The sequence below is a fragment of the Euphorbia lathyris genome, chromosome 7 (genome assembly GCF_963576675.1).
Source record: "Euphorbia lathyris chromosome 7, ddEupLath1.1, whole genome shotgun sequence".
Classification (NCBI taxonomy): Eukaryota; Viridiplantae; Streptophyta; class Magnoliopsida; order Malpighiales; family Euphorbiaceae; genus Euphorbia; species Euphorbia lathyris.
Window position 1 is genome coordinate 59,418,456 of NC_088916.1, and position 12,463 is coordinate 59,430,918.

At 34.5% G+C, this 12,463-nt stretch overlaps 2 protein-coding genes across 3 annotated transcripts; both read left to right on the forward strand.

Moving 5' to 3' along the window:
• Positions 1–233: 233 nt before the first annotated feature.
• LOC136201494 (uncharacterized) lies at positions 234–6,002 on the forward strand. 2 transcript variants are annotated; one of them, XM_065992171.1, is made up of 11 exons: positions 234–1,276; positions 1,361–1,415; positions 1,519–1,618; positions 1,700–1,886; positions 2,266–2,319; positions 2,403–2,530; positions 2,841–3,432; positions 3,571–3,685; positions 3,828–3,877; positions 5,139–5,282; positions 5,454–6,002. In XM_065992171.1, the coding sequence occupies exons 1-11, from the start codon at positions 380–382 to the stop codon at positions 5,724–5,726; spliced, it is 2,595 nt and encodes an 864-aa protein (XP_065848243.1). In that variant the 5' UTR covers positions 234–379; the 3' UTR covers positions 5,727–6,002. The 2 variants fall into 2 exon arrangements, with proteins under 2 accessions (XP_065848243.1, XP_065848244.1); XM_065992172.1 differs by having other exon boundaries at positions 5,460–6,002.
• Positions 6,003–10,152: 4,150 nt separating this feature from the next.
• Positions 10,153–12,463, forward strand: LOC136235730 (uncharacterized membrane protein At1g75140). Its single transcript, XM_066025636.1, has one exon. The coding sequence runs from the start codon at positions 10,376–10,378 to the stop codon at positions 12,317–12,319; it is 1,944 nt and encodes a 647-aa protein (XP_065881708.1). The 5' UTR covers positions 10,153–10,375; the 3' UTR covers positions 12,320–12,463.

Sequence of the window (12,463 nt, forward strand, 5' to 3'; positions counted from 1 at the left end):
TAAATGTCAAACAAATTTATTTAAATGTTATATTTGGTGGTTTTTTTAAAACTATTTTTATTTTCTGCAACTGAATAACTGAAAATTTAAAAATAAAATTATGATATTCTGATATTTTAAAATTTAAAATCATATATAATGATAAAATAAAAGCGATTTTCATAATTGTAAATAGTTTTTAAAATATGAATTTCTGTGTAATTTTCCCAATAAATAAACAGGGGAACGAAAATTTCAGATGTATTGCGCCATTTCCCCAATAATTTTAAACATTTGGCGCGCAAATCCGATCTCATACTTGTTCTCTATCTGTAAAATAAAATATCACAATCCAAAACCAAAAAAACTGATCCCAGAACCCTAGTTTATCTCTCGAGAAATGGATAGCGACGGAGAACTGCCATTTTCCGAATCCGAAAATCAGCCATCTCCACTCCCTGAAAGGAAGTTCAAACGTCTAAGAAAAGCAGCAAAAAAGGCCTCTAAAGATCTTCCCAGCCCATCATATGATGTTGTCCCTTCCGCTCATGAGGTCAATTCATCTGGAAGTGAAGCCCTAGATAGAGGGGAAACGAATACGGAAGATTTCGAGCTATTAGGTCTGAGATCCGGGTCTCAGTTGGAGGTTTTTGAGCAAGGGTTTAAGTTGGATGCTGATTTTGAAACTGAGAAGGTTCGGCCTGGTACCAAGAGACATTTGGATTTTGATTCTTTCAGTGAGGAATTTGATGGGAAAGGCGAAGATAAATTGGATACAGAAGTGGAGGAGGAAACTGAAGATTTGAGGACGAATGAAGGGTCGGAGCAGAAGTGGAGAAGTTTAGACGGACTTGAAGAAATTGGGCCTGGTGCTAAGAGACATTTGGGATTTGATTCTTTCAATGAGGAATTTGATGGGAAAGGAGAAGATAAACTGGATACAGAAGTGGAGGAGGAGAGTGAAGATTTGAGGACGAATGAGGGGTCAGATAAGAAGCTGAGAAATTTAGACGGATTTGAAGAAGTTGAGCCTGCTCCTAAGAGGCATTTGAGATTTGATTCTTCCAATGAGGAATTTGATGGGAAAGGCGAAGATAAATTGGATACAGAAGTGGAGGAGGAAAGTGAAGATTTGAGGAAGAATGGGGGGTCAAAGAAGAAACCGAGAAGTTTAGACGGATTTGAAGAAAATGGAGAAAAGAAACGGAAGAAGAGGAAGGTTAAGAATGCCAATGATGATTATGATGAGAATGAGAATCTAAACTCAGATGTTCCCACGAAAAGGATGAGAGAAAAGGTAACCTTATTCTCGCGTCTTTGTTAATTCAATGTGTTTATGAATATATTCTGTTGATTTATAATTTTTTTTATTATCAAACAGGAAAGACGAGAACGACTTAAGGAACTCCGTGCTGAATCTCAGAGATTGTTGAGAGGTACAGAATGTTTTTTATTCTCTGGAGCTTGATTATGATGGATTTTAATTACTTATTGGATCCACATTTACATTTTTGACATTGTTGCTCTTTCTCTCGGTAGAAACTAGAGAGGCATCATTTAAACCTGTCCCTTTTGTTCAAAAGTCTGTATCTTCTGTTCTGGAGAAGATCCGGCAAAGGAAACAGGAGCTTTCAAAAAAGTAAGAGTTGCTCTATTTCTTTTTATTGTGTTAATTGTGGTATTCATATTAAGGAAATTTACACTTTTTTATGTGTTGTAGATTGGTCAATATGACTGAAAATTCATATAACGATGACAATGATATTATTCCAAGAGAAGCTCATAAGGATGCAAATAAAGATATTGAAGAATTAACTTCAATCCCTGTTGATGTAGAGGAAGCTCAGGATATGCAAGGATCTAAAGAGACTTTAAATGGAAGTCATGAAATTGAGATTCTTAGGATGGTGAGTTCAAAGGTGTCACTTTTCTACTATGAATGTGTACATCACATATTACCAATTTTATTGGTAACCTTATTGTACATGGATATATGAAATTATGCATCCATTAGTGTCATAATTTATGTATACGATCATGAATCCTTTGATGTAGCTTCCTAAATCATTTAATCAATTTTCTCGAGAGATATCGAGTGCTTGCATCTGTGATATCATATCACTATCTACATTTCCTTTTATGCCGAATTTGCAGGTTTTGAGTAGAGGAACTTTTTTAGTCAATCACTTCATTTCAGATTTTATGATGATTCGATCCTTCAAATATGATAGCTAGGCGGTGGGTAAACATTAAAGAGATGTAACAATTATATCTTTTAAATTTCAGGTTACGGCTGATGATTTAAAACAAACATTTCGAGCTCCTGTTGAGGATACTCAGGTATTTTTTCACACCTTAAGTGCTTGTCACTCATCAATAGGTTATAATCAGTTAACAAATACAATTCATGATTCATGTTGTAGGATCTTATTTTTGATTCCCCAGCAAGTGATTCTAAAGATGAGATTCCTAGCAGTCCCTTGGAAGATTTTCTGGCTCCTTCATTAACAGCAATGAATTTAAAGTTTGATTCTGCTCTTCCTGATGACCTGTAAGTTCTTTATGCATAATTTTTCCAGTTCATCATACCTTCATGTTCCATTATGTAAACTCTACCTTTAGGATTTCAATTGCAATACTTTCGTGCAGATAATGGTTCGGGTCTTTTCACTCATTTCTTAGCTGTTCAAACTCTTCTAGTTCTAAATTCAAATTTTCTCCATGCTTGTGCAATCCTCACTGTTTTTGACTCATAATGAATATTATGTACGAAAGGAGCAAATATCTATTGTTGTCTTAGGTATGCGGATGATTATTTTTTAGCCTTTGCAAGTGTGAAATTCATTGTTGTTTTTATGTAGCTCTGATGATGAAAAGTATAATGACGAGAACATTGATCCCCTCCGACATGGTTCAGCTGGGTTAACTTCATCTCGAAAAGGCGATCCTGTCAAAGCTTTTGTTGATGATGAAGCCGAGGAAGAAGATGATAGTGATGATGATCGTGCTCGTTTCCAAGATAATGAAGAAGACGAGGATGATATTATGGACTCTGAGGAGCTTAATGATATGATAGCAACTGCATGTGAAGAAAAGCCTGTTGATAATGAGAAGCGCAATCAGCTTCACCAGAAGTGGCTTGAGCAGCAGGATGCTGCTGGAACAGAAAACCTTCTGCAGAGACTAAAATGCGGTTCTAAACAGAAAGAAACGGCCTTCATGGAAGAGCAAGAAGATGAAGAGAGTGAAGAGAGAGAAGATGAAGAGAGCGGAGAAGAGTTTGATAATGATCTGGCAGAAGGCCTTGCTCCAAGAAATATTGTTCGAATGAACTTAAAGAAAGCAAAAGAAATGATTCCTTTGATGTTCACAGATAAAGATGATGTGTATGTTTCCTCTGATGATGAGGAAACTGATAATACTTTGTTTAAGCGGCATCTCTCTCATAAACCTGTGAGTTTTTATCAGATCAGTAGATATGTCCTTGGAATCTCATCTTAATGCTATTATATCTAACGGTATTGTAGTTTCATTTCAAAATTTGTACACGGTTTAGATTAGAACTTGGCTAAAATTTATAATTGCGAACAGGAAGAGAAGTCTACATTCTTGTCACCGGCAGAGGATCAAAGCTCCAAAGATATCTTTGGCTTGATAAAGAAGTTAAATGGTGCACCAGATGCTAGGAGGAAGGCCAAAATAGCATGTATGATCAATGATCTTTTTCATATTTCATCTCCGTTCCGACTCTAAACAGTAAACATGTTGCATTTATTGCCCTCTAAATGCAACAGTTTTTTAGTATTTTATGACTTTTATGGGTTATTCTGGTTAATTTTCTTTTGCAGCCTACTCTAATACACTGTCATTAGGAGGAAATAGGAGCGCATCATCAAAGGTATAGTACTATTCTTGAGTTCATTCCACTTTTTGATGTAAACATGTAGAAGCGTGTCAATTAATCTGCTACTTAAAGACTCAAAAATGAGAGTCTGCTTACTTTTACAATTATATATAATTTTGTATAATTTTATTTTAGGGACAAGGGACAGTTCTAGCTACATGATTATTGGGGAATAACAGATTAAAACCAAACTTGTAAAACCATTCGATGTTTAGCCTAATATCACATGGATTGTGCAATTTCAGGTCCAACTAACAACAAAGTAAATCATGTTTCCTAGCTCCTTTTGTCAGATTTGACAATCAAGTGACTTTCATGTGTTAATGATCATGAAAAGTAGATCACTTGTGTTGATTTCCAACACGTGCATGTCACATAATTCTTTTTATCTCTAGCTTAGTGTTATCTCTGTTATGTCAACAATACATGGATATCAATTAATGGTCATGTCTAATGAAAAGAGCCAACTTGGTGCATAAGTAGGACTTTGTTTTGGTCGATTTATAAACTAATCAAGTTTGAGTACGACATGGAGACTCAATTGTAAACAAACAGAGTCTTAGCATACCGAAACTCGGCTCGAAAGCTCGCAACAATTATACGTTCGTAAACAAACTTATGGACAAACTTGATTATAATGTTCATGAATATGCTCATTAATAATAGTATTTCTATAAAAAGGAAATTTAAAACTACGTAGTTTTGTAGTTTTTAAAACTACTAAGATTATGAACATAATTAATAAGCTGTTCGTGAGCAAATTTTATGAACAATAATAACTAGTTTATGAGCAAAGCTCGTGAATAAATAAACGAGCAATTCATAACCATATAATTTTGTTAGTGACCCCAACTCGAATAGAATGTCGAGCATGAGCTTGTCCATTTTTGAGCATGAACACGTCAAAGCTCGGCTCGATTACAACTCTATGCATGAGTGGCAAAGTAGTTAATGAGAAATGTAGTTTAGTTCGCTGTGCCATTAGTTGGATCTAAATTATACCTTATTCACAACGGGTAGATGCGTGAATCTCTGTTCACTTAAGCCTCTTTATAATCTTTTAATTGCAGCTTCAGCAACTTAAAACACAAATAGATTCATACATATATATATATCATAAAATCATTGTTTATCATGGAACTTAATGTGTTAATGCTGTCAATCACATGAAAGATACAATAACATAACCACACACAATTGAGGCTAAGTTCTACCTAGTCAATTTAACTGCAACCTTGATTGTGATTTCTTGCAGTTATCTTTCTTAAGCCGAGGGTCTAGAAACTCATTGCCATCACTTCAGAAGCATGGTTCAAGCAAAGTTCGTTCTTTTGTCTTTGAAAGAGATGACAGCAACAGCAGGAGTGCAATGTTAACGGCTGAGGATTCTTCAGATACGGTAAGCTTTCTCTAAACTAAAAAATGTTCCAACTGAATACCAGTTTCAAGATATTAATTTGTGTCCATACAATCAAATTAGTGTTGATTTCGTGTCGTGTTTGCCGGTATCATATTATCTTAAAGATTGCTTATTTGGCTAGAGTGATGTTGATTATGCTTACTCTTTAAGTTGCAGGTACAGAGGGAAAACAGACCTAAGAAAGCTGCATCAGCCAAGTTCAGTAACTCTCAAGTTAAGTCTAGTTCTCAAAGCACACAAAACAAGGCAGAAAGGGTCTCCGGCCCTTCGCTGCACGAGATATTAAGGTGCCCGTCGATAAAATCTAGTCAGCGTACCGGTGGTAACATGGCTGGCCAAGTTGAAGCCATATATTCTGCTTTTAAATTGGGGCAGTATCCTCCTATCAAGAAAGAACCTGGATTATTTATAAGAACAGCCTAGGATTTTAACACACCAAAATGCCATACGTCCTCAGAGGCAGAACTGGAGAGGGTCCACTGACCCTCCGACCTGTCAGAAAACCTCTAGGAGGGGTGGTTCAGCGGACTCCGCCCCTCCACTGCCCTGAAATTATCTCTAATTTTCTAATCAACTTTTGTAAATTATTCTATTTTTGTTTTTAATGTTCTGAGCTTTCAATTTGATAATAGAGTTTTTGATCAACTATAATTACACAGTGAGTTCAGAATTAGCAGAACGGATATTGAGAGTGGCCGATTTTATCTTTGTATGTGACATAACATTTGTTTTGTTTATAATTGGAAATGTGATTTATATTTGTTTAATTCGGTTATAGGGAAAGAATAATGAGGGTTTTTGTTTATCTAAATAATGATGATAAACAATCAAAATTGCAATATATAAGATGAAATTGTGATGTTAAATGGAAATTTCTAAGAGTTTAACCAACAGTAGAAATTAGAAAGACTATAGAGCTTAGGATGTTTGCAGGTAACATCTAAGACCGTTTTTATTGGTTATATATATATAATTACATCGTGGCATAACACAATACCTATCCATGTGACATGGCACAATAAAATAACACACATACAAAACGTATGATTTCTTTAATTCCAAAACTCTGTGAAAAACACGATTTTCATCTCTACTTCAAAAATGGAAAAAGATGAGAATAGAGGGGTTGATTATGATTTGGGAATTTTAAATTGACAAATGGAGATCACATTTCTGAAGAAATGTCGTTGGAATCAAAGAAATCACATTTTTTTTTGAGTTTTTCTTACCAAGTGGATTATGGTGTATCTAAGTATGAAAAGAGTACTAACTATGAATGATGTGTCAATTTCTGTTAGTGATGTTTTCCATCGTATTATTTATTAAATGTTGAAACTAAAATTAAAAAAATATGCTAAAGTTAAATTAGCTCTTCTAACAAAAATTAAAACTATTTTAGTATCTATCCTTGGATATTTAGATCGGCAAGTATTTGATTTCAGAAAGTAAAGCCAAAGTCAATGTAGAACTTTTTCTTCCTGATTAATAATATAAAAATGAATATAATTACAACAATTAGAGTTGGTTGAAGCTGATGCATAATAAATTAAAAAGAGAAGAAATGAGATCCAATTGTAAGAAAGTTGATTCCATAAAGAGGTCTGGTGGGAAAAAGAAGAACATTTTTGTTTGGTTTAGCATAGAATATTAGTAGTATCTAGCACTAGATATTAAGATACTAAGATGCCCACTAATTACCCGGATTAATTATTTAACTTATTATTAAATGAGTCAAACTTAATTTAATTTTAAAAATTATGTTATATTTGTGTTAATTTAATTGGATGAGTGTCAGTTTTTTATCATGTTTACGGATTGATAAATTTTATAGAAATGTTAGAAGTTAAGATAGATGAAAAAGATGTAAAATCTTATTGAATTAAAAAAAAGGAGCGGTACATGGTATTTATGTTCAAATCCGATGCAACTTCACACTGAAAGTGTGAGTTGCTACGTTAGCAATAAGACTAGCAACTTTCTCGCTTAAAATAATTAACAAGAAAAGTCACATGAAACTAACTGAAAATGGATGAAAATGAAAACAATCTTTAACACTTCTCCCTCAAGATTGAGAAGAAGTTAAGCATTCCAAACTTGCGCGACACGAGATGGATTTATGGAGCATATGCGATAGACTTAATTAGAAGAATCACCTAATTGAGACTTCGTACTCATATAAAGGGTATGAATGAAACCAACTACATATTGTTCTTCATGACGATCAATGTCAATATGCTTTTTTGTTCATGAAAAATACGACCGATTGATTGTCACAATGCATTGGGATATGAAGAACAACTGCCATTTGGAATTCCTTAAGGAGATAGCTCAACCATTTGAGCACACACACCGTTGTAACCATGATCCTATATTCAACTTTTGTTGAAGAATGACTGATAGTTGACTACTTTCTGGATTTCCAAGAGATGAGTACCTTTCCAAGCACATACAGTATCATGTAATAGATTTTCTTGTTACCTTGCATCTACCCCCAATCAGAATCACATTAACTTGTTAAATTGAAGCTATTTTCATAAGGATAGGAAAAATCCAAATAAGTTATGCTCTTTAGGTATTTAAGAACATGCAATGTTATTATCATCTGTAAATCTGCAGGAGTATCATATACTGACTTATAAAAAATAGAATGAGTAATAATGTTATATATTCATGTCATTTTTAGTTCACGGATCAACAGTAACCCAATCTAAAAAATTGCTTATTCAACCTAAACTGATTCAATACATGTTTAGTAAAACTTCAACCCATTAAATTCATGATGGGTTCATATCATGTTGTATGACTGTCTATATGATTGTAATCAATATAATTAGTTGGGCTTAAAACATTGTTAATATCTTGATCTATTCAAAATGTTGGTATTTTTCATCACATGTTATTCGGTAATATTTACCCTCTGATTTATTTAAAATGTTAATCTTTACCCCTTACATATTATTTGCTAATATTTGCCCATTGATCTATCAAAATTGGTGAAATTTTCAATTTTTTTTTTAAAGATTGGGACGATTCAGCCACTTGAAATCGACATCCCAACTATGCTGGCACCCCGATATAAGGACTGAAAAACCCGAATATATTATTAAAAAAAAAGGAAAAAATAGTGTCAGAGAGAAACAAAAGAGGGGGGAAGGAGAATAAAAACAAAGCATCAAACAAAACGAGCATGGCTAATGTTACTTACACAAATCATCAGAGATCAACGAGTGGCAGAACGCGGGAGCAGAAGGCCACCAAGTGATATCTGCAGAAGAGACACGGTGACAAGCCAGGGCATCAGCAACTCTGTTTCCCTCTCTATAAATATGAGTAACGCATATTTGCATCCTAGAGCATTGATCCAGACAACGGAGCCAAGATTGCCGAACCGACCAAGGCACCAAAGTTGACTTTGATTTGAGCATGTTTACCGTGTATAAGGAGTCCGATTCAATCCAAATAATAGATGAGGGTAAAAAACATCATAATGCCCTTGATTTTTCATTTTGGGTTCATTACATTATTGATCTTTTATTTAGATACATTAAGATGTCGTTTGATAAAACTGAAAATTAAGTGCTGAAAAAATAAGCACTGAATTTTAAGTGTTGAATATTATAGGTGCTGAAATTATTAAATGATATAAGTGTGATAAATATTAAAAATAAGTGCTGAATATTAAAATATTAGTTCATAATGTTTAACTTAAAATTTTAAGTTAAATATTTTGACTTAACAAAATAAGTGATATGTAGCTTAATTGAATAATTTAAGTAGTTAATAAAAAACATTATCAAACACACTTAAACTAAATAGGTGCTTAATCTATTAATTTAAGTAATTTTTGTTGTTATCAAACATAGCCTAAATTGATCTTTTATTTTTAGTCACATTAAGCCATTAATGACTAAAAAAACAGCTTTGAACATAAGACTCGGTTAGCAGAGTGTTATTCATTTCACGTGCATTTGAAATTTGTAATTTTCACAGTTTGAAAACGGTTTTTGATACGTGTAATGTAGCTATAGGAAAACTGTAAAAATATTAATTTAAACTGTAAAAATATAATTTGAAACACATATAAAATGAATAACGATTTTTTAACTGAATTATATGTTCACAACTAACTAATTTGGTAAGTAAAAGCTTAATGAGATTAAAAAAAAAAATTGTGGACTTAATGTGTCCAAATAAAAGATCAGCGTCCAGTAGACTTTTTACCAAAATTTGGTGATAAGGTAGACAAATACTCATAACCTTTATATCTAGGAGCAATTTTACTCATAACGTCTAAAACTAAAATGGTGCAATTTACCCTTAACGTTGATAGCCAAGAATAATTTTACTCCTAACGTTGATAAGTTTGGTCAATTTCAAACATCATTATTATAAAACACACATATTTTGTTCCTTATTATGCACCAATTACATAGCAGTTGGTTTAAAAAAATTTCAATAATAGAATTGAAGATTAATATTTTTAAATTCAGTGAAATATTTAATTTTTTTTGTCCAACTTGTATAAAATATAGTATATTTAAAAATATATATTTTTTAATTTCACGTCTAATCGTATGTTTGTGATCTGTTACTAATTAGTGATAAAATAACGCACACAAAAAGTGTAGAAAACAAGATTCACGATCGAGAAATAATTTGATGAATTATTTTTTAAATAGACCAAACTTACGAATGTTAGAGATTGGAGACGTTGAAGTAAAATTACTCCAGACTATACATATCCCAAAATTTTATCACCAGAGTGGATATAGATACGATGAAAGCGACCTGAGACGATCGTTACCTTATCGGATACATTAGTCATTAGATATGGTTCCCTGAGCGAGAATTTTCAAAGATTTGTCCTAAATAAGTTTCTTACCCTAACATTACCAAAGTAAGACCCCAAGTCAAAAAACTCATAAAGAACTCATCTTTATTTGTCTGATCCAAAATCCCTCTTCCTTTCACCAAAGATCCAAATCGCAGGACCCAAAGATCTGCAATTTCATGATTCCCACTCCAAATTGTATATGGAATTTTAAAATAACACTCTAACTCAAGCTTCATCAATGGCGAATTCCACCAAAGGCAAGTCCTTGATCTCTTTTCTCTATTCCCTTTTCATTTTATCTTCAATCTCTTTAAACTACTCTAGTTCATCCTCAGTTAATCCGGACTTGCCTTGCCATGGAACTGAGATTGAAATTAAATCTGATTCAAACCCCCAAGAAGTTTTGTTACATAAACTTGAGGAATTAGTGAGAAACTTGAGTGAAGTAGTTGCGAAATTAGAAGCGAAATTGTCTGATTCAGCGACTCTAGTGAAACCTCTAGTAACTCGGGAAGAAGATAGGGTTAATCAGGTGAAATTCGAGAGTAAAAGATCGGTTGTTAAAGTCCAGGAAGAGACGATTGAAAGTGAGAATCAAGATGGGGATAGAGGAAGAACTGTTTCCGTTACGAAATATAGTCCATTTTGGTCAGAGAGGTTTCAATTTGTGTCTGCTGTTAAATTAGATTCTGATGCTACTTGTATCAATGTTTTACCCTTTCGAGATTATGAAGGTCTTAGTAAGTATATTGCTGTTGGGGATGATCGGGGCCGAATTCATGTGATTTCGCGAAATGGGGATGTTTTAACTCAGTATTATACCGTCTGTGATTCGCCTGTTACTTCAATGATATCTTATTTTTCAGTGTATAAGAATGAGAGCATTGTGGTAACAGGGCATCAGAATGGTGTGGTGTTGATGCACAAGGTTTATGATAGGCCGAACGGGGAGGAATGGGGTTCATTGTCGATGGAAAATGTAGGTAAGTTTATGCAGAAGGATGATGATGGTGTAGCTATAACTACTTTGGAAGTTCATCATGTTGGGAGGTCTAGGTATATTTTGTCATCTGATTTGATTGGGAAGATTCGGGTTTTCAGAGAGAACGGTACGCTTCATGGCTCTGCTGTACCGAAGAGTAGACCTGTTGCGTTTTTGAAGCAAAGGCTTTTGTTTTTGACTGAGACTGGTGCAGGGTCAATTGATTTAAAGAACATGAAAATCAGGGAATCGGAGTGCGAAGGGTTGAATCATTCTCTTGTTCGGAGTTATGCTTTCGATGCTACAGAACGGTCTAAAGCATTCGGATTTACATCCGACAGTGATTTGATTCATGTGCTTTTGTTGGGAGACATAATGAACTTCAAATGCAGGGTGAGGTCGAAGAGAAAGTTCGACCTCGAAGAACCTGTTGCGCTGCAAGCCATCAAGGGTTACTTGCTTGTAATCAACGAAGAGAAGGTGTTCGCCTTGAATGTCTCGAGTCAACATTATGTTAGAGTTGGTGGACTGCGGCTTATGTTCTCAACCGGTTTGGATGAGATCAGATCAGCGTTTCTGAATTACCAATCGGTGGATTCATCGACCGAGAAGAACAGGGTGATACCCTTAATAGCTAGTGACCGCGAAAAACTCGTGGTTCTCGGTCTAGGAAACGGGTACGTGGGAATGTACCGGTCTAATCTCCCTGTTTATAAAGGAGAATTCAATACAATGCTATGGACAAGCCCTGTGATGTTCTTTATACTCTTTTTATTTGGAGCTTGGCAATTCTTTGCTAAGAAGAAGGAAGCACTTACATCTTGGGGGCCAGATGATCCGTTTAGCTCGACGACATCCGGTTCAACCGGACCTCCCTTAGGATCAAACTCTGTCGATAGAGATCGAGACCGAGCATTTCCGGATCCTTCTGCGAGAAGAGATGATATGATGGATTTAAGGGCTGGTGGGTTGAGAGGTACATCTAGGAGATATGCCTCTCCTACTAGATATCCAGGCGGAGCAACCGGATCGTTTAGGCCGAGCTCTAACGAAACAAACTCCAGGCCGCCTGCCGCAGATCCTAATTACAGAACAAGTTCTGAGCTAAAATATAGAGGATCTGCTATGGAATCTACAGGTTTTCCTAAAAGAAGGGATACAATGTTTGCAAACAATCAAGCTGTGGATGATAGCAGTTGATTCAGTTCCTTCAATTTGTAGTTTTATTTTTGTCTTTTAAATATCTATTGGTACAAGGGAATCAATCTTATGAACTATCAAAATGTTGTAACTTGAGTTGCTAGTTTCATGAAAAGATCAATAATGGAAACAAAAAATCTCATA